The 23,795-nt window shown below is 37.8% G+C and overlaps 1 protein-coding gene across 6 annotated transcripts in view; it reads right to left on the bottom strand.

Moving 5' to 3' along the window:
- Positions 1-23,795, bottom strand: part of PHKB (phosphorylase kinase regulatory subunit beta) — a 304,253-nt gene that overhangs the window by 140,090 nt on the left and 140,368 nt on the right. For all 6 annotated transcript variants that reach the window (XM_088027349.1, XM_088027348.1, XM_088027350.1 and 3 more), the window contains one exon: positions 8,770-8,833. In XM_088027349.1, the coding sequence (XP_087883475.1) occupies positions 8,770-8,833 (64 nt within the window). The remainder of the gene's footprint in view (positions 1-8,769; positions 8,834-23,795) is intronic.

Genomic DNA, 23,795 nt, shown 5'->3' with positions numbered 1-23,795 from the left:
AACACTGATTATATGATCAATCTATAAAAATTTAGATGCAATCTAGAATTAAAGCTATAAAAACTATTTGATTAAAATATGAAGATAGGAGCATCTCTAATAATAATAATTCACATAATGCTATCTAATATTCATGATGTTAAGCACTGATCTTTATGCTTCACATGGATTATCTCACTTAATTCCCAATATGTAGATACTATTATCCCCATTTTAATGAAGAACATGCTAACTACTAGTTTAACAGAGCAAGGGTTCAAAAATCAGGTCTTTCACATAGAAGCTCACGTCTTAACCACTGAGTTATACAATTTCCCACATTAAAAAATATCTTTCACATAAGAACCAAAAACTTAAAAAGATAACAAAAAAATGGCAATTGGTCTGATAACCAAGTTTTTTAAAATTTCCTATTTAGCCATTAGTACTTTCCATATTCAAGAACACAGTCTTTGCTCTTTTACTGGGGAGCTAAATATTTTGAAAACACAGGAAATGAAACTGGAATACAAAGTAACTTCCATAATAAGAGAATACTTAGAAAAATACATGGAGAAAGGAAGAAGAGAACTCTTACAACTTTCATGTTACTTTAATATTACCCTCTAAATCTCATCCAAATTTAAACCAACTTTGAAGATGTATTCACCCTGAAACTAAAATACCTAGAATCAATCAATCACTTAGACTGACAGCGCAAATCTAGGACTACTAGGCACTACATCCAAATATCAGATTCACTATGTGTATATTTTTCCTGTTAACCTGTTCATACATGAATATTAGCTCATAAAATAGAATACTTTTTCATTCATGGTATCATTTCTTAAATCTCTCTTAACTCTGATAATAAATAAACAACGAATGAGTGAAGCTGACTCTCAACAATGAGATTAATGCTTAACTGTCCTTCCTACAATTTGAAATTCTCAACTACTCATCTCTACCCACAAAATTGAGCCCAACAAAAGCTTGATGCAGTAGCTATCACTATCAGAGTCAAGTGCTCTCTCCTTTGAGGAAAACAAACAAGATAGGACTTGATCTCCTCTCTCAAGGAACTAACCCTGGTGATATATAGTCTCTAAACAAGATGAATAAAGCAAAACAAAAAGATTGCACATGGCAATACACAACTATGTTCCAAATGACTGGCTTAGATGAAAGAATACTAATGATAATAAACCTCTTAAACTAATAGGAGAAAAACAATAGGGAACTTGGGGGACTTTCTGGAGAAAGTAAACTAGAATTATGAATTTGGGTGGAGATCGGGGAGCAAGTAGGGTGGTTAGAACAAAGCAGCAGAGAAATAAATGGGTATGAGATATTGGGAATCTATGAGTATAGAAAATAGGACTTATGGCTTATCCTTAGGCTGATAATTAATAAAGTTAGTTGCATGCCAAATCAGTCTGCCTTGAATTGAATTTTTAAAAGATATAATCTAAGTAGGGAAACATAAATAATGAAGTGAAATGGCAAATTTGGCAATTCCTGACATTATTTGATATAAACAGCTTCTATTTTCAAAATCAGTGGCTTATTTACCTAAATTCAAAGTATTTGTTCAGGTCTCTTTCTCTGCCAGCCTCTAAGAAGTATGCACAAAAGGAAAAATAATCTCATAATGTTACCATATTTTAACACTGAGATCAAAAGTTAGTTAACTGTATTGTTTGGCTAACCTCTCAAAAAATATACCATGCTTTAGGTATACAACCCAGGTTTACAGGAGAATAAAATTCATCCAAGGCCATGGGCCACTATTCCTTATCAAAAGGAACTTTTGCTAAAAGCCATCAAGGAAAGCCTACATATGGAGTTAATTATCACCTTCTTTAAATTATCAGACACATTAATTTTAGGACTGTAAATTTCAAAGGAAGCTACATATGTCTCCATTGCTTTGAACACTTTTCATAATATGAGTAATCTCTCCAGTCATCACCTTTAGATTCTGGCCTCAGCTCATCTGTTAGTATCTTAATTTCTCCAATTAAAGACACATTATATGAAAGGACGTTATATATATATCTCACTGTAAAATATCTGATTAGCTTTGGATATTTTATTTTAATCTTCCATTTTTTAAAATCATCACAACTCTGCCATAATATCCCAACTCCAGCAAAAGAACATATTTTAAGACTGGTAGTTCAAACTTTAACCCCCAAATTGAGTTTCTGCAATTGTGTCCTAGTAAATACACTAGAATTTGATTCAACCTGACTACTGTCATGGGGACTTGAGTTTCAGTGGTGGGTAAGAGCTGCACTGAACCATCTACTCCAGGCTCCATGACCACAACAAACATTTCTGAGATGGTACCAAGGTGACATCTATGACCATAAGACACTGCTGATCTCTTTAGTCTCAATTCAAAGTGAAATTTTTTGAATTTCAGAAAGACTGTCTGGGTCTTTCTTTTCCCCATTAATCACTTCTCTGAACCTGAGCTAATGGGCTTGCTGCCCTCATCCAGCATCAAACAATCAATGAAACTGGTCAGTATATCTACTATACATGAAATCTTTTCTATTCTTCTGAAAACAAAACCAACACCACGCTGAAGACACCACATTCTTCCCTAGTTCAGCATCAGGCTGTCTCTTAGCTTTGTGGCAGATCCTGGAAAGTGTATTCTTACCGAAATGATATTTGTTGATGGGCCTTACACTATGCACCATGGCTATGGGTGCATAATAGCCAACTTTTACATACTGACCAAACAGTAGCCTCTAGGAGCCCCTCCCACAAGCCATGCTTCTTTTAGAAGATCCTACTCATATAAAGGAATTTTCAAACTACAGAAAGAGATGAACCTGAGTGTTAATTCTCAGGGTTTCAAAAGAGGAGAGCTGAGACTCAGAGCCAGGAATCACAAAACTGTTGCTAACAATGTCAATGGCATTTGCTGAGTGTAAATTATGATTTATTTAAATATTACTTCTAATGTTTTTATACATATATATTTCTTTATACATAATATATATTTATACAGAATATATATTGAAACCAAGATGAAATATATAATTCTCACATTGAGGATTATAAGAGTTATGTTTCTAAATGCTAAAATTAGCCTTTATTATAAACTTATCAGTAAAGAAAGTAGGCCATTTTATCATATTTTCTTCTTAGATATTCTCTCACAAAGGAAAATAAGTTTTGAAAATAGTTTCAGAGTAAATATTTATTTTATTTTATTTTTTTAAAGATTTTATTTATTTGTCAGAGAGAGACAACACAAGCAGGGGGAGCGGCAGGCAGAGGTAGAAGCAGGCTCCCTGCGGAACAAGGACCCCAATGCAGGACTCTATCCCAGGACCCGGGAATCATGACCTGAGCCAAAGGCAGACGCTTAACCCACTGAGCCACCCAGGTGCCCCTTTTTTTTTTTTTAAGATTTTATTCATACAGTAAATATTTAAATAATGGGTTTTTTCTTGAATAACAAAGCAAGTCTAATATTTAAAAAAAAGAAAGGAAGTAGAAATACATGATAGTCATAATGAAAACAAAAAGCTTTTTCCATCCAATGATTCCCATAAAAATAAAAATTAACATTCATCTTATACACTGAAGTACACAAAGGGCAAAAGGCAAGCCTTTCACATTTTTCATATATGGATACCCCCTTCAAAAGTTCAATAATTAAGAAAATAGTGTGGTCAAAGGTACAAACTCTGAGTAATAAAATAAATCATGGGGACTATCTGTATAGTCACCATGTACAGCATGGTGACTATAGTTAATAATATTGTATTTGTATATTTGAGTGTTGCTAAGGGAATAGATCTTCAAAGTTCCCATTACAAGAAAAAAAATTCTATGTATGTTGATGGATGTTAACTAGACTTAATGTGGTGATCATTTTGCAATATATACAAATATCCAGTATTGTCATATACCTGAAATTAATGTTATATATCAATTCTATCTCAATAAAAATTTTAATTTAACTCAAAAAAAGAAATGCCTTAAGAGTTTTCCAAGAAAAAGCACAGTTGCAAAGGTGGAAAGCATTCAAGAGCGAAGATTTCTTGTACTGTTAGCTGATATTCTAGATTCATTACCAAGTGGCTTTGGTTTAATTCCTGGTTTTGCCTCTGTTTCATGACCTGCAAAAAGCCATCTCAACTCTCTGACCACTTATTTTGAGAGACAGGCCCTTCCAGCTCCAAAGATTTATGATTCTCTGAGTTGCCACCAACAGGAGAAACATCTTTTGAAAGCTCTAAATTAATTTAAAGACACATGAGCAGGTCTTCCAAAACACTGTATCAATAGTTGTTAGAAATAACTGAGCATACCCATGTGACCCGAAATCCCTCAAGTCTTGAAGAGGTTTCTTTGGGTTTTCATTTGAACAAAAACATTTCTTTGTTCTATTAGTTCTTTTTCTAGCTACTGACTTTTCTAGCTACTGACTTCATGTACTTAAAAGAGCTGTGGTCTCTTTTAAGTACATGAAGCAATACTATAAGATGATTAAACACTAAAAAGATCACATGCACTTTTAAATGTGCTACTTACTGTTTAGCAGGTACCTTTTAATCTAACTGCTGTAGTGATGGGAATTTGCAAAACTAGGATTCCCTCTGATATTATCCAAGAAAAATGGAAGACAAAGAGGGGTTCTACTTGTAACATCTGTGTGGCTACAGAAATAAAACATTATTTGTCTAAATTTCTACCTGAAATAATCAAGGAATAGTTAAGTCAGTGAACATTTGGTATATAGCTATGCTGAAAACAGACACAAGTTAAATGAGGTCAAGAATGAACTCTGCTTTGGGACGCCTGGGTGGCTGAGTCAGTTAAGCATCTGCCTTTGGCTCAGGTCATAATCCCAGGATCCTGGGATCCAGTCCGGCATCGGGCTCCTTGCTCCATGAGGAGTCTGCTTCTTCCTCTGTCTGCTGCTCCCCCTGGTTGTGTGCGCTCTCTCTCTTTCTCTCTCTCTCTCATTCTCTCTGACAAATAAATAAATAAAATTTAAAAAAATATATGAACTCTGCTTAGAGCAGTTGTTCTCATCCTTGGCTGCAAATCAGAATTCCTGGGCAGTACAGAAAAACTTCAACACCAAGGCCTCCTCCAGACCAATTCAATGAAAATCTTTAGGACTAGAGCCCATGCATCAGTAATGTTTTTTAAGTTCCTCAAATAATTCCAATGCACAGCCAAAATTGAGAAATTATGGCTGGGTAACAATACCAGCAATATACTTATAACTCAAATTCAGAATGCATAAAAAATCAATTCAGGGGTGCCTGGGTGGCTCAGTTGTTAAGCGTCTGCCTTCGGCTCAGGTCATGATCCCAAGGTTTTGGGATCAAGTCCCACATCGGGCTCCCTGCTCGGCGGGAAGCCTGCTTCTCCCTCTCCCACTCCCCCCTGCTTGTATTCCTTCTCTCACTGTGTCTCTCTCTGTCAAATAAATAAAATCTTTAAAAAAAAAACTTTAAAAAAAATCAATTCAGTGCTTTTAGAGTTATGGCTAAGAGCTCTATGACAGCTTTCTGGGAAAAGCAGGCTGAAGGTAGAGCCCTGAGAGATAGGGAGTTGGGAAGGTGCCATTATGTGTGTGGGTATCTAGGTAGGTGGAGGGGGTATATACCAGATACATAAGCTACATATGCTAAGATTCCAGTACATCAAAGGAGATGGCACAGCTGCAAAAAAGAACTGACCACTACTTCACTAAACATAAAACTCGACTCAGCCACTATTTGGTAGGCCATGGAGAACAGAAAAGCAAGACCTGCATCTTTCCAGACTGTTGCTGTAACACTACTGGTTTAGTCCATGACTCTTCTCCAACTCTTTGAGATACTCTCTAGAGGTTTTCAAATCCAATCTCTTCATTTCCTTTCCTTAGGATTACCAGTAATTCATTAATGGTAAGAGATAACACTTACTGAGGGTTTAATCTTTGACAAGCACTATGCTGTTTTTTAATTGTATGAAAACCTTCTCTGTTAGGTCCTAGTATCATTACCTCTACCTTTTCCGATGAGAAAGCTGAGACACAGGTAAATAGCCAAAGTTACAGAGCTCACTGGTGGGAGAATGGAGCATACGGTGAGTCTGTTTCCTGACTCCAAAAACAATGTCATTCCTTTATGCCATATTACCCTCCCTTCCTTCCTTCCTGTCTATCCCTACTTATCTCTCTCTTTATTTTATATGTATATTCTCTACATATTTATATTTACACACACACATTCATAAATATATACACATTTAAATGAATGCATTGAGTGAGGAAGGGGTAAAAGGAAACGAAAAGGATTGAAAGATACATGTGGAATTTCCCTGAGTATGTTGACTCTTCCTGGAACAGGGAAATATTGATACAAGCCAAGGAATCAGTGCCAGAGGAATGAAGACTCTCCAGGAGAGGTCTAATATTAATATCCATGATTTTCAATTGGCTCAAAAACCCCTAAGTCCCCACAACATCTGATCCTTCCATTTCTCCAGCCAGAAGTCTTGAGAGAATAAGAGTACGGGAATGGGTGATTTAGAGTCACCTCTTGGGAACCAGAATGAGGTGCTGCTCCCCTCTTCCCAATCTCTTCATGTCTGTCACTGTACTCATTCTTCATTCTTCATGTCCTGGATATAATCAGAAGCCATCCTCCAGAGGAAATTGGAGTGAGAGGAAAGGATAGTTCGTGTATGTAGGGAGGGGAAGAGGGAGTTTGCTACTATACTCCAACTTGAACTTTCTTAAATTCAAGACTTCAGGTGCATAGTATTATAACTGCCGTAATAGAAACCATGCCACATTTTGCAGATCTGCGGAAGTTCTTAAAATTTATCTTCACTGCTGGTGCAACCACTCTGGAAAACAGTATGGAGTTTCCTCAAACAGTTGGAAACAGAGCTACCATACGATCCAGCAAGTGCACTACTGGATATTTACCACAAAGATACAAATGTAGGGATCCGAAGGGGTACGTGCACCCCAATGTTTATACCAGCAATGTCCACAATAGCCAAACTGTGGAAAGAGCCAAGATGTACAACGACAGATGAATGGATAAAGAAGATGTGGTATATATACACAATGGAATATTATACAGCCATCAAAAGGAATGAGATCTTGCCATTTGCAACGACGTGGATAGAACTGGAGGGTGTTATGCTGAGTGAAATAAGTCAATCAGAGAAAGACATGTATCATATGACCTCACTGATATGAGGAATTCTTAATCTCAGGAAACAAACTGAGGGTTGCTGGAGTGGTGGGGGTGTTGGCTGGGTGATAGACAATGGGGAGGGTATGTGCTATGGTGAGCACTGTGAATTGTGCAAGACTGTTGAATCACAGATCTGTACCTCTGAAACAAACAATGCAATATATGTTAAGAAAACAAAAGAAGAAGAAGAAGGAGATAGCAGGAGGGGAAGAATGAAGGGGAGTAAATCAGAGGGGGAGACGAATCATGAGAGACAATGGACTCTGAAAAACAAACTGAGGGTTCTAGATGGAAGGGGGGTGGGGGGATGGGTTAGCCTGGTGATGGGTATTAAAGAGGGCACGTTCTGCGTGGAGCACTGGGTGTTATGCACAAACAATGAATCATGGAACACTACATTAAAAACTAATGATGTAATGTATGGTGATTAACATAACAATAAAAAAATAAAAAAAAATTTATCTTCACTGACTTAGCATTTTAACAGCTTAGGGTTATTTACAGTATCAGCTGGAAACTTCCTTTACCCTCCCATCTTAGAAATCCACAAAAATTGCTAAAGAAAATTAGCCTACTCCTTGATTCATAAAAGTAACCTGTATTCCTACATATTATTGCCTTCCATTGACAACCCAGTCCATGGTCACTTGATTAGGTGCAGAAACTGTTTAAACATCTTATGAAAATTTAAGGCAACCCTCAGGGTTTCCTTTTTATCCCAAAGAAAAAGAGATTTAGACAAAAAATTACAAGTACCTGAGGGTTAAGCTAGGATCAAAGTTTCCAATTCTTTGGCTGCACATATTACACAAATTCCCCTCTGCATGAGATACACATTGATATACATTAAATTGAAATCAACATGGGAACTGACACAGAAAATATATGGTTTGTAATGTCAGGAATATTTAAAAATGTGAAAACAGGGTGCTTGGCTGGCTCAGTCGGTAGAGCATGCAATTCTTGATCTTGGGGTTGTTAGCTCAAGCCCCATGATGGGCATAGAGTTTCCTTTATATTTTTATTTTTTTTAAGATTTTATTTATTTATTTGACAGAGAGAGAGTGAGAGCAGGAACACAAGCAGGGGGAGTGGGAGAGGGAGAAGCAGGCCTCCCACTGAGCAGGGAGCCCGATGCGGGGCTTGATCCCAGGACCCCGGGATCACGATCTGAGTGGAAGGCAGATGCCCAATGACTGAGCCACCCAGGCACCCCTAGAGTTTACTTAAAAAAAAAAAAAAGAGGGAGCGAGAAATAAAAATGTGAAAACTCAACAAGAGACTTGAGGGAAAAGCTACTGAACAAAGAAAATGAGAACTCTTTATCAAAAGCTATTTTTAAATTAAGCAATGCTTTTTTAGTTAGAAAAATATAATTTAACTGGCAAACTTACTCAAAGGAAAGGTTGGTCACCCATGAGCTGCTACATAAATTTCCGACATTCTTTGACCATAAGAAATGACTTCATAAACGAATGGCCAAATTAATTAATCATGCAATTCAACAAAATAATCAGTTTGTTGTTGATATTCCTCTTGTGTTTTTTTTTTTTACCTGGTTGCCAAAGAGGTTGAATCCATTAATTGCTTCTAGAGCTGCTTTTGCTAAGCCCACAGAGCTAAAAGAGAAAAGGAAATACTTTAGAATTCTGATGTCTGGCTACAAAATAAGAACCATTATCTAATGAATATTCACAAGCAAGTTTCTTTATTAACACTTATAACAACTTCCATGAGAAAAATAATGTCTAAGAGACTTTAATCTGACATTTCACTATTTGAATTTTTCTTTTTTATGGTTAGTGATTTTTGGGGAAAATATTTCTAAGTTCACCTTGATCTAGACAAATGGTCATACTACTGATGGGAGTAATTTTAATCCCAGTATCATTTATATTCACTAACTCAAGGAAAGAAGAAAAAGATGAACTTTAGAGGAAGGTGTATTATGATGACATGTACTCTGTAATAACCAGGTTGGGCATCTTAAGTTCAGATCAATTTAACAGAGCTTTCCTGACATTCTTAGCTTAGGGTCCAATGAAATAGGCATTATTTTATACTCAAAGAACAACTGATCACCACACCTCTCATTTTTTGCCATATTCTTCTCTTTGTATAAAATGTGTACTCCTTTGGCCTCTCAAATGCCATACACGATAGTGCTGAAAAATGGGAAGATCTCAATTTCATAAAAAATGTGACACTGTCAGGACACCTGGGTGGCTCAGTCAGTTAAGTGTCTGCCTTCAGCTCAGGTCATGATCCCAGGGTCCTGGGATCGAGTCCTGCATCGGATTCCTTGTTCAGTGGGGAGCCTGCTTCTCCCTCTGCCTGCTGCTCCCCCTGCTTGTGCTCTCTCTCTGACAAATAAATAAAATCTTTAAAATAAATAAAATCTGAAAAAAAGTGTGACACTGTCATCTTACAAATGTCAACCTTTAAATATAACTTTTACTATTTTAGATCAAATATCTAGTTTATTATACTTATTGTAATCTTTTTGTTTTTACTTAAAGCAACTGCATGTGCCATTAATATCTTTTGAAAATCATGGTCTATCATCATTTCTTTAAAGAAGCAAGCATTTCTTTAAAGCAGTCATTACAAAAGTGTGGTCCCCAGAGCAGCAGCATTCCCTGGGAACTTACTAGAAATGCCAGTTCTCACTCCTCTCTGGGAGTGGGATCCAACAATCAGTGTTAAAAGCCTTCTAGGTGCTTGAATGTGCTTCAAATTTGAGAACCACTGTTCTGAGTTATTCATGTCATCATAAGCACTACTTTTATTACAGAATAGGAAAACTTATTTTGAAAGAATGGAAAAAGGTAGGAAATTTATTTTGAAATACATGGATGGAAAGGTGGAGCAGACATAACTTTCCCTAATGCCTCTCACTAAATATAACTAAAAACCTTGGACACTATGTAAGCAAACATAAAAAGGCTCAGAAAATGGAAATAAGGCAGACTGGCTAAGAACCTCAAGATTCTAGGAACAACACTGTGGTAAACACTCTAAGTTTCCTTTTTGCCTCATATATAGCAGACTTAACATATAAAGAAGCCAACAACTAGGAATACCAGTAGGTACATACACAAAAAGCCCCAACAAAAGCCTGCTCTCTCTAGCCAAAGGACCAGGAAAAGGGCAGCCTAGCAAAACAAAAAACTTTTAGACAATAACCATTCAGAAAAAAACTGTGGCCTTAGCCCCACCTAGTCTTATAAAGGCTGAGTGGAAAACCTAGACTTTTACATTCCAGAGTCTATAATGAGGAACCATACCCATTCCCCAATCCTCCCAGCTATGATGGTGTCACGAAAGTCCGAGGAGGAAGCCAAGACCTTTCATTCCCAATGGGTGGTAAGAAGTCTTCCCTCCTCAGACTATGAAGATCACATGGAGAGCCTAGATTTCCACTCGTACCCATCAGTATTGAAATGAACCCCCTTATCCTGCAGGAATGGCATCAGGGGAGGTCCAAAGAACAGTCAGGACTTTCACTAATGCCCCGCTGTAAGGAGACTACACCCTTTCCCTATCATGTAAGTGGAGGCCAACTGGGTATAAGTAATGAAGCATTCCTATCCTTTCCGGCTAGGGAGGTTATCAGAGGAGGCCTACTGGGGAAATATACATCCCACCCAGACCCAGAAGTAACAAAGAATCTTCATCTTGGGTGTCAACAAAAAACCCGGCAATACATTCTCACCTGGCAATAACAGTGATGCTCCTGTCCCCTGCCCCTACCAGAGTGGTATCAATAAAATATAGTTAAAGTAAAAAATTAAAAAAAAGATTCAGGGCTTTATAATATAATACCTAAATGTCCATGTCTCAATAAAAAAATCACTCATCATATCTAAAAACAGAAAGATCCCCTACTGAAAGAAAAAGACAATAAGTCCTAACACTGAGATGAAAAAGATGTTAGAATTATGGGACAAAATTTTAAGCAGCCATGATAAAAATGCTTCATTGAGCAATTATGCATATGAGTGAAACATATGAAAAGATAGCCTCACCTAAGAAATGGATAGTCTCAGCAAAACTGTTAGAATTGAAAAATACAATAATCAAAGCAAAAAGCTCAACAGACAGGATTGAGAGCAGAATGGAAAAGACAGAAGAAAAAATAACTAAATTAGAGGATAAAATAATAAAAATTATCCAATCTGAGCAAAAGAGAGAAAACAGACTGTTAAAAAAAAAAGAAGAGAGCCTCAGGGGCCTGTGGGACATCTAACATTCATGTCATTGGACTCAATGAAGGAGAGGAGAAAGAGGGCAGGGCTAAAAAAAAGTACTTGAAATAATGGTAGAAAACTTCTCAATTAGCAAAAGACAAAAGCTACAGATTCAAGCAGCTAACTCAAACAGAATAAAATAAAAATATCCATGCTAGGACACATCATAAGTTTTGAAAACTAATACAAATTAAAAATCTTAAAAAAGAGGCACCTGGTTGGCTCAGTGGGTGAGTGAGCTCAGGGTCATGAGTTTAAGCCCCAGGTTGGGTGTGGAGATTAGTTAAAAATAAAAAATCTTGTAAAAAAAATCTTGAAAGTAGCCAGAAAAAAACACGTGATCTGTAGGAGGAAAAACTAATGAATAACAATGACTTATAAGAAACCATGAAGGCTAAAAGGATGTGGCATGAAAGTTTTCAAGCACTGAAAGAAAAGAACTGTCAACCCAGAATTTTACATGAGTAAATACATTCTTTTATCTATCAATATATCTATCTAGCTGAGCAAGACATTCTCAGGTAAAAGAAAAATAAGAGATCTGTCACCAGCAGATCTACTCTAAAAGTGTAACTAAAATAAGTTCTCAAAACAGAAAGGAAGTGATAGGATGAAAGAGGGAAAGAAAACAACAACCTTGGAACAATCAAAAAGGAAGAAAGACTATGGTAAGCAAAAATATTGGTAAATATAACAGGCTTTTCTTCTCCTCTTACATTTTATAAATTATGTGTAATAGTTACAGAAAAAGTTGTAAAACTGTGGTTCTAAATGTATGAGGAGGAAATATTTAAGATAATTATATTATAGATGGGTAACGGTAATTCTCTATTTCCCTCCAACTGCTACAATGATGACATCAATAAGCTGACCTATTGTGTATAAATAATGTAATACCTACAGCAACCACTAAAAAGCTACACAAAAAGATACATTCAAATCCAATATACATATATCAAAATGGAACTCTAAAAACTGTTCAAGAACCCACAGGAAGGTAGAAAAAGAAAAACAGAAATGAAAAACAGAATAAACACAAAACAGAAATAAAATGGCAGACTTAAACCCAAACATATCAGTAGGATCTAACTATATCAATTAAAAGAAAAATTGGCAGAGTTGATTTAAAAATATGACCCAAAGTGCCTGAGTGGCTCAGTTGGTTAAGCATCTGCCTTCAGTTCAGGACCCTGGGATTGAACTCTCGCATCGGGCTCCCTGCTCAGCAGGAAGTCTGCTTCTCCCTCTCTTTCTGTCCCTCCCACTACTTGTGCTTGCATGTGCTCTCTCGCAAATAAATAAAATCTTAAAAAAGAAAGAACAAAAAACAAAAATAACCAGGACCCAATTATATATCGTCCAATAAGAAACTCAATTCAAATGTAACAATATAAGCAGACCAAAAGTAAAAGGATAAAAAAAGAAATATCATGTAAACATTTAAAAAAGCAAGAGTGACTATTTAATATCAGATAAAGTAGACAGCAGAGCAATGAGAATTACTGGAAACTGAGAGGGATATTATGTAATGATTAAATGGTCAATTCACCAAGAAGACAGAGCAATCTTTTTTTTTGTTTTTTTAAAAGACTTATTTATTTATTTGACAGAGAGAGACACGGCAAGAGAGTGAACACAAGCAGGGGGACTGGGGGAGGGAGAATTAAGCTTCCTACTGAACAGAGAGCCCCATGTGAAGCTCAATCCCAGGACCCTGGGATCATGACCTGAGCCGAAGGCAGACGCTTAATGACTGAGCCACCAAGGTGCCCCAAGACATAGCAATCTTAAATGTACATGCACCAAACAAAAGAGCTGCACAATATGTGAAGCAAAATTGATAGAAATAAAAGGACAAATAGACAAAACCACAATTATAGTTGGAGACTCAATACTCCTTTCTCAAAAATAAGTAGAATGACTAGGCATAAAATTTGAAAGGATATAGAAGAACCATTAGCCAGCAGAACCTAATCAATATTTTTATAACATTCCTGCTATGGACCAAATTATGTCCCCCAAACACACATACATTGAAGCCCCAACCTCCAGTTTTATATATTTGAATATGAGGCCTTTAGAAGGTAATCTGGTTTAGATTAGGTCATCAGAGTGTGGCCTTCATGATGGCATTAGTATCCCTATAAGAAGAGATACCAGAGATCTTCCTTTCTCTCTCCCTCTTGCCCATGAGAGGACATACTAAGAAGGTAACTGTCTGTAAACCAGGAAGAAAATCCTCACTAGAGAATCAAATTAGGTGGCACTTTGGTCTTGCTCTTGGACGTTCTAGCCTCCAGAACTATAATAAATAAATTCCTATTCTTTAAGCTACCAATACCTCAAGCTGACTAATAAAAATCTACATAACACGAATTGAGTACAACTTTTTCTCAAGTGCCAACCAACATACACTAAGACAGATCATATCTTAGCCATAAATAAGACCTCAAAAATATAAATGAACTGAAATCATAACATGTCCTCTGACTACAATGGCATCAAACTAGGATCAAAAACAGAAAGACAACAGGAAAATCTACCAACACTTGTAACAAAACAATACATGCCCATCTACAAAATCCACATGAGTCAAAGACGAAGTCTCAGGTGAAATTAAAAAATATACCTAACATAAAAAGGAAACTATAACATCAAAGATTGTGTAGCACAGATAAAGAAATGCTAAGAGAGAAATTTATAACACTAAATGCATATCCTAGAAAAAAGAAAAAAAGCCTCAAATCAATTATATAAGCTCCAACATAAAGAACCTGGAAAAAGAGCAAAATAAACTCAAAGTAAACAGAAAAATATATACAGATAAGAGCAGAAATCAATGACATTAAAAACAGAAAATAACAATTGCTGGGACATATGGTAGCTCTATTTTTACACTACTGGGTATTTACCCCAAGGATAAAAAAGTGTAGGGATGTGAACATCCCTGATGTTTATAGCAGCAATGTCCACAATAGCCAAACTATGGAAAGAGCCAAGATGTCCATCGAACGATGAATGGATAAAGCATATGTGGTGTAGGGCGCCTGGGTGGCTCAGTTGGTTAAGTGACTGCCTTTGGCTCAGGTCATGATCCTGGAGTCCTGGGATCGAGTCCCACATCGGGCTCCCTGCTCAGCGGGGAGTCTGTGTCTCCCTCTGAACCTCTTCGCTCTAGTGCTCTCTATCTCTCATTCCTTCTCTCTCAAATTAAATAAATAAATAAATAAATAAAATCTTTAAAGAATATGTGGTGTATATATACAGTGGAATATTATGCAGCCATCAAAAGGAATGAAATCTTGCCATGAGAGGGAACTGGAGGGTATTATGCTGAGCGAAGTAAGTCAGTCAAAGAAAGACATGTACCATATGACCTCACTGATACAAGGAATTCTTAATCTCAGGAAACAAACTGAGGGTCGCTGGACTGGTGGGGGGTGGGAGGGATGGAGTGGCTGGGTGATAGACATTGGGGAGGGTATGTGCTATGGTGAGCACTGTGAAATATGTAAGACTTGAATCACAGACCTGTAGCTCTGAAACAAATAATACATTATATGTTAAAAAATAATAAGAAGAAGAAGATAGCAGGAAGGGAAAAATGAAGGGGGGGAATCGGAGGGGGAGATGAACGATGAGAGACTATGGACTCTGAGAAACAAACTGAGGGTTCCAGAGGGGAGGGGGGTAAGGGGATGGGTTAGCCTGGTGATGGGTATTAAAGAGGGCACGAACTGCATGGAGCACTGGGTGTTATATGCAAACAATGAATCATGGAACACTACATCAAAAACTAATGATGTAATGTATGATGATTAACATAACATAATAAAAATTTTTTAAAAATTAAAAAAATAAAAACAGAAAATAACAGAAAATCAATGAAACAACTGATCTTTCAAAAGCTAATGAAAAGTTGATAAAGCACTCGCAGGGCTGTCAAAGAAATAAAACAAAAGACAGTAATGACCAATATTAGGAATAAAAAAGGAAATATCATTACTAACATAGTAGACATCAAAAGGGTAATAAGAAAACACTACAAATAATTCTACTTACATAAACTTGACAACTTAGAAAAAAATGAATCAATTCCTAGAAAAGCACTAACTACCACTACTTATCCAATATGAAATGAATCATTTGAATAGCCCTATAACTTTTAAGGATATTTAATCCATAACTTTAAAATGGCCAAAAATAAGTAAATAAATCTCCAAGCCTAGATGATTTGATTAGAGAATTTTATCAAACATTTAAAAAAAGTTAACACCAATTCTACATACACTCTTCCAAAAAACAGGAGAGAAAGTACTTTGGGTTTTATTTCATGAAGTTAGCATTACCTTGATACCAAAACCAGACAAAGACAATACACAAAAAACAACTATACACCAATATCCCTCATCCATATATATATTAAAATCCTTTTCAAAAAATTACCAAATACAATTAAATTTAGCAACATATAAAATGAATTATCACCATAACTGACCAAGTAGAGTTGATTCCAGGGATACAAGGCAGGTTCAATAATCAAAAATCAATATAATACACCATAATATTAATAGGCTAAAGAAGAAAAATCACAAGACCACATCAAGTCTGTGTAGTATTGGTGGAGGGATAAACACATAGAACCCAGAAACAGACTGATACCAATATGCCCACTTTATTTTTAATAAGAGCACAAAGGCATTTCAATGGAGGAATGATAGTCTTTTTAAAAAATGCAAATGATGCTGGAACAATTGGACATTCCTAGGTAAAAAAGAAAAAAGGACTAGGAACTTCAACCTTACTCTCATCAAACCTTATACAAGATTAATTCAAAATGAATCGTAAAATTAAATATAAAGCATAAAATTACACAACTATTGGAAAACAAGCTGTTGACGAAAATGTTAAGGATCTAGGGCTAGGCAAAAAGTTATCTGACTTTATACCAAAGGTACAACCCATAAAAGGAAAAACTGTTAAATTGAATTTCATCAAAATTAAAAATTTTTTCTCTGTGAAAGATTCTGTTAAGAGGATACAAAGACAAGCTATAGACAAGGACAACATATTTCCAAAACACATATCTGACAAAGGACTAGTTATTTAGAATTAAAAACTACCAAGAAATCAACAATAAAAAAAAAAACCCAAGTAAAAATGAGCCAAAAACATGAAGAGTCACTTCACTGAAGAGAATTTACAGATAGGAAATAAGCAAATGAAAAGTTCCAACATCATTCATTATCCACTAGGAAATGCAAATTAAAACCACAATGAGATACCACTATAAGGCAATCAGAGTACCTAAAATAAAAAATAATGGTATGGGAGGCGGAGCAAGATGGCGGAGGAGTAGGAGACCTAGATTTTGTCTGGTCTCAGGAATTCAGCTGAATAGGGATCAAACCATTCTGAACACCTACGAACTCAATAGGAGATCGAACAGGAGAGTAGCAACAACTCTCTGAACAGAGAAGCGACCACTTACTGGAAGGTAGGGCTTGCGGAGAAGTGAATCCGAGGCGATATTCGGGAGGATAGACGGCGGGGGAGGGGCCTCCGCCGGCCGCTTCTGGCAAGTGATAGAACCGCGGAGCACAAAATCGGACCTTTTAGAAGTTGGCTCGGCGGAGGGAAGTCGCTGCAGTGGCTAAGCGGGGGGTGGAATCCTCCCGGGACAGTGTGGTCTCAGGACCCTTGGGGTCACAGAGAGACCGGGGTGCCTGAGTGCAGCAGAGCTCCCAGGTATCAGAGCAGGGAAGCCGGCTGCAGATACGGAGCAGAGTCGCGGGCTCTCAGCTCGGGGTTGCCATAAACTGTGATCTGCGGCCCAGTCGGGGCACGGCTCCCCCGGCAGGGACCCAACAAGCAGCAGATCCCGAGAGACTCCCCTTCCTTCCCGGGGAGGAGCGGTGCGGGAACGCACTGCAGGGATCCGCTGGGTTTGGAGACTCCGCGCGGGGTCGGGTGCCAGAGATAGCAACGCTCGATCACAGGCCGGGTGAGCACGGAGTGCGGCCGGAGACCAGGGACACGGAAGTGACTGCTTTTCTCTGGGGGCACACTGAGGAGCGGGGCCCCAAGTTCTCAGCTCCTCCGAGTGGAGATTGGGAGGCCACCATTTCTGCCCTGGTCCTCCAAAGCTGTACCGAGAGCTTGCAGGGAACAAAAGCTCCTGAGAGCAAACTGGAGCAACTTCCTTACCCGGACCGACAAGGGCGGGGCAATTCTGCCTCCAGCAAAGACATTTGGAAACCACAGCAACAGGCCCCTCCCCCAGAAGATCAGCACAAACAGACAGCAAGCCAAGACCAAGTTGATCGATCAAGCAGAATAGGAGAACTCCAGCGATAGGGGAATACTGCACATAGATTCATGGATTTTTTTTTTCTTTTTTACCATGATTCATTATTTCATCAAAGTTAATTTTTGTTGACTGTTTTTTTTATTTTTCTTTTTCACTTTTTCAACCAACATCTTATAAATCCCTTTTTTTAAAAAAAAAAAAACATTTTTTATTTTTCATTTTTAGAGTCATATTTTATCCCTTCATAGTAGTTACCCTTATTTTTGGCATATATATATAAGTTGTTCTCTCTTTAAAATTTTGAGGTACAGTTTCTTCTAACAGATCAAAATATACCCTAAATCACTAGTGTATGGCTTTGTTCTAGTCTCCTGCCTGATCACATTCTCTCCCTTTTTCCTTTTTTTTTTTTTTTCTTAAATCTTCTTTCTTTTTTCAAACAACTTATCTTACCAAGTCCTTTTATAAAATCTTTTATAATTTTCATCTTTACAGTCATCTTCCATCCCTTCATTGTATCAACCCTTATTTTGTACATATATGTCTTTCTTCCTTTAAAATTTTAGGAGGCACTTTTTTCTAACAGACCAAAATACGCCCAAAATCTAGTGTGTGGCACTGATCTATGCACTGGCCTGATCATATTTGATCATATTCTGCCTTTTTTGTATTGTTTTTGTTTTTATCTTTTTTTTCTTTTTTTTTTCTTTTTCTCTTTCTTTTTTCTTTCTTTCCCTTTCTTTTCCCCTGGTTTCAGGTCTTTTCTGATTTGTATACAGTATATTTGCTGGGGACGTTGTAAACCTGTTAGCATTCTGTTCTCTCATTCATCTATTCTCTGGACAAAATGACAAGACGAAAGAAATCACCTCAGCACAAAGAACAAGAGGTAGTACCGTCAGCCAGGGACCTACTCAATACGGACATTAGTACGATGTCGGACCTAGAGTTCAGAATCATGACTTTAAAGATACTAGCTGGGCTTGAAAAAAGCGTGGAAGTTATTAGAGAAACCCTTTCTGGAGAAATAAAAGAACTAAAATCTAACCAAATCGAAATCAAAATGGCTATTGATGAGGTGCAATAAAAGATGGGGGCACTAAATGCTAGGATAAATGAGGCAGAAGAGAGAATCAGCGATATAGAAGACCAAATGATGGAAAATAAAGAGGCTGAGAAAAAGAGAGAGAAACAACTACAGGATCACGAGGGCAGAATTCGAGAGATAAGTGATATGATAAGACGAAACAACATTAAAATAATTGGGATCCCAGAAGAAGAAGAGAGAGAGAGAGGGGCAGAAGGTATATTGGAGCAAATTATAGCAGAGAACTTCCCTAATGTGAGGAAGTAAACAGGCATTAAAATCCAGGAGGCACACAGAACACCTCTCAAAATCAATAATAATAGGTCAACACCCCGACATCTAATAGTAAAACTTACGAGTCTCAGAGACAAAGAGAAAATCCTGAAAGCAGCTCGGGAGAAGAGATATGTAACCTACAATGGTAGAAACATTAGATTGGCAACAGACCTATCCACAGAGACCTGGCAGGCCAGAAAGGACTGGCAAGATATCTTCAGAGCACTAAACGAGAAAAATATGCAGCCAAGAATACTATATCCAGCTAGGCTATCATTGAAAATAGAAGGAGAGATAAAAAGCTTCCAGAACAAACAAAAACTAAAGGAATTTGCAAACACGAAACCAGCCCTCCAAGAAATATTGAGAGGGATCCTCTAAGCAAAGAGAGAACCTAAAAGCAGCAAAGAGCAGAAACGAACACAGACAACAGACAGTTAACAGTCACCTTACAGGTAATACAATGACACTAAATTCATACCTTTCAATAGTTACCCTGAATGTAAATGGGCTAAATGCCCCAATCAAAAGACACAGGCTATCAGATTGGATTAAAAAACAAGACCCATCCATATGCTGTCTGCAAGAGACTCATTTTAGACCCAAAGACACCCCCAGATTGAAAGTGAGGGGGTGGAAAACCATTTACCATGCTAATGGACACCAAAAGAAAGCTGGGGTGGCAATCCTTATATCAGACAAACTAGATTTTAAAACAAAGACTGTCATAAGAGATGAGGAAGGACACTATATCCTACTTAAAGGGTCTATCCAACAAGAAGATCTAACAATTGTAAATATCTATGCCCCGAACATGGGAGCAGCCAATTATATAAGGCAATTAATAACAAAAGCAAAGAAACACATTGACAACAATACAATAATAGTGGGGGACTTTAACACCCCCCTGACTGAAATGGACAGATCATCTAAGCAAAAGATCAACAAGGAAATAAAGACTTTAAATGACACACTGGACCAAATGGACTTCACAGACATATTCAGAACATTCCATCCCAAAGCAAAGGAATACACATTCTTCTCTAGTGCCCATGGAACATTCTCCAGAATTGATCACATCCTAGGTCACAAATCAGGTCTCAATCGGTACCAAAAGACAGGGATCATTCCCTGCATATTTTCAGACCACAATGCTTTGAAACTAGAACTCAATCACAAGAGGAAAGTCGGAAAGAACTCAAATACATGGAGGCTAAAGAGCATCCTACTAAAAAATGAATGGGTCAACCAAGAAATCAAAGAAGAATTAAAAAAATTCCTGGAAACCAATGAAAATGAAAACACAACTGTTCAAAATCTTTGGGATACAGCAAAGGCAGTCCTGAGAGGAACGTATATAGCAATACAAGCCTTTCTCAAGAAAGAAGAGAGGTCTCAAATACACAACCTAAGCCTACACCTAAAGGAGCTGGAGAAAGAACAGCAAATAAAGCCTAAACCCAGCAGGAGAAGAGAAATCATAAAGATCAGAGCAGAAATCAATGAACTAGAAACCAAAAGAACAGTAGAACAGATCAACGAAACTAGGAGCTGGTTCTTTGAAAGAATTAACAAGATCGATAAACCCCTGGCCAGGCTTATCAAAAAGAAAAGAGAAATGACCCAAATCAACAAAATCATGAATGAAAGAGGAGAGATCAAAACCAACACCAAAGAAATACAAACAATTATAAGAACATATTATGAGCAACTCTATGCCAACAAATTAGATAACCTGGAAGAAATGGGTGCATTCCTAGAGATGTATCAACTACCAAAATTGAACCAGGAAGAAATAGAAAACCTGAACAGACCTATAACCACTAAGGAAATTGAAACAGTCATCAAAAATCTCCCAAGAAACAAAAGCCCAGGGCCAGATGGCTTCCCAGGGAAATTCTATCAGACATTTCAAGAAGAATTAATTCCTATTCTCCTGAAACTGTTCCAAAAAATAGAAATGGAAGGGAAACTTCCAAACTCATTTTATGAGGCCAGCATTACCTTGATCCCAAAACCAGACAAAGACCCCATCAAAAAAGAGAATTACAGACCAATATCCTTGATGAACATGGATGCAAAAATTCTCACCAAAATACTAGCCAATAGGATCCAACAGTACATTAAAAGGATTATTCACCACGACCAAGTGGGATTTATTCCTGGGCTGCAAGGCTGGTTCAACATCCACAAATCAATCAATGTGATACAATACATTAACAAAAGAAAGAGCAAGAATCATATGATCCTCTCAATAGATGCAGAAAAAGCATTTGACAAAGTACAACATCCTTTCTTGATCAAAACTCTTCAGAGTATAGGGATAGAGGGTACATACCTCAATATCATAAAAGGCATCTATGAAAAACCTACAGCAAATATCATTCTCAATGGGGAAAGGCTGAGAGCTTTTCCCCTAAGGTCAGGAACGCGGCAGGGATGTCCACTATCACCACTGCTATTCAACATAGTATTAGAAGTCCTAGCCACAGCAATCAGACAACAAAAAGAAATCAAAGGCATCCAAATCAGCAAAGAGGAAGTCAAACTCTCACTCTTTGCAGATGATATGATACTGTATGTGGAAAACCCAAAAGACTCCACCCCAAAACTGCTAGAACTCATACAGGAATTCAGTAAAGTAGCAGGATATAAAATCAATGCACAGAAATCAGTGGCATTCCTATACACCAACAACAAGACAGAAGAGAGACAAATCAAGGAGTCGATCCCATTTACAATTGCACCCAAAACCATTAGATACCTAGGAATAAATCTAACCAAAGAGGCAAAGGATCTGTACTCAGAAAACTATAAAATACTCATGGAAGAAATTGAAGAAGACACAAAGAAATGGAAAAACGTTCCATGCTCATGGATTGGGAGAATCAACATTGTGAAGATGTCAATGCTACCTAGAGCAATCTACACATTCAATGCAATCCCCATCAAAATACCATCCACTTTTTTCAAAGAAATGGAACAAATAATCCTAAAATTTGTATGGAACCAGAAGAGACCCAGAATAGCCAGAGGAATACTGAAAAAGAAAAGCAAAGCTGGCGGCATCACAATTCCGGACTTCCAGCTCTATTACAAAGCTGTCATCATCAAGACAGTATGGTACTGGCACAAAAACAGACACATAGATCAATGGAACAGAACCGAGAGCCCAGAAATGGACCCTCAACTCTATGGTCAACTTATCTTTGACAAAGCAGGAAAGAATGTCCAATGGCAAAAAGACAGTCTCTTCAACAAATGGTGTTGGGAAAATTGGACAGCCACATGCAGAAGAATGAAACTGGACCATTTCCTTACACCACACACAAAAATAGACTCCAAATGGTTGAAAGACCTAAACGTGAGACAGGAGTCCATCAAAATCCTAAAGGAGAACACAGGTAGCAACGTTTTCGACCTTAGCCGCAGCAACTTCTTCCTAGAAACATCGCCAAAGGCAAGGGAAGCCAGGGCAAAAATGAACTATTGGGATTTCATCAAGATAAAAAGCTTTTGCACAGCAAAAGAAACAGTCCACAAAACCAAAAGACAATCGACAGAATGGGAGAAAATATTTGCAAATGACATACCAGATAAAGGGCTAGTATCCAAAATCTATAAAGAACTTATCAAACTCAACACCCAAAGAACAAATAATCCAATCAAGAAATGGGCAGAAGACATGAACAGACATTTCTCCAAAGAAGACATCCAAATGGCCAACAGGCACATGAAAAAGTGCTCAACATCGCTCGGCATCAGGGAAATCCAAATCAAAACCTCAATGAGATACCACCTCACACCCGTCAGAATGGCTAAAATTAACAAGTCAGGGAACGACAGATGTTGGCGGGGATGTGGAGAAAGGGGAACCCTCCTACACTGTTGGTGGGAATGCAAGCTGGTGCAACCCCTCTGGAAAACAGTATGGAGGTTCCTCAAACAGTTGAAATTAGAGCTACCGTTCAATCCAGCAATTGCACTACTGGGTATTTACCACAAAGACACAAATATAGGGACCCGAAGGGGTACGTGTACACCAATGTTTATAGCGGCAATGTCCACAATAGCCAAACTGTGGAAAGAGCCAAGCTGTCCATCGACAGATGAATGGATAAAGAAGAGGTGGTATATATACACAATGGAATATTATGCAGCCATCAAAAGGAATGAGATCTTGCCATTTGCAACGACGTGGATGGAACTGGAGGGTGTTATGCTGAGTGAAATAAGTCAATCAGAGAAAGACATGTATCACATGACCTCACTGATATGAGGAATTCTTAATCTCAGGAAACAAACTGAGTGTTACTGGAGTGGTTGGGGGTGGGAGGGATGGGGTGGCTGGGTGATAGACATTGGGGAGGGTATGTGCTGCGGTGAGCGCTGTGAATTGTGCAAGACTGTTGAATCACAGTTCTGTACTTTTGAAACAAATAACGCAACATATTTTAAGAAAAAAGAAAAAGAAGAAGATAACAGGAGAGGAAGAAAAGGGGAGTATGTCAGAGGGGGAGACGAACCATGAGAGATGATGGACTCTGAAAAACAAACTGAGGGTTCTAGAGGGGAGGCGGGTAGGGGGATGGGTTAGCCTGGTGATGGGTATTGAGGAGGGCACGTTCTGCATGGAGCACTGGGTGTTATGAACAAAC

This window comes from Eumetopias jubatus, unplaced genomic scaffold (genome assembly GCF_037043125.1).
Source record: "Eumetopias jubatus isolate StellerSeaLion01/CBP00866 unplaced genomic scaffold, mEumJub1_p1.0 scaffold_10, whole genome shotgun sequence".
NCBI lineage: Eukaryota > Metazoa > Chordata > Mammalia > Carnivora > Otariidae > Eumetopias > Eumetopias jubatus.
The sequence above is the reverse complement of the archived record's forward strand: the minus strand, read 5'-3'. Positions and strand labels throughout refer to the sequence as shown.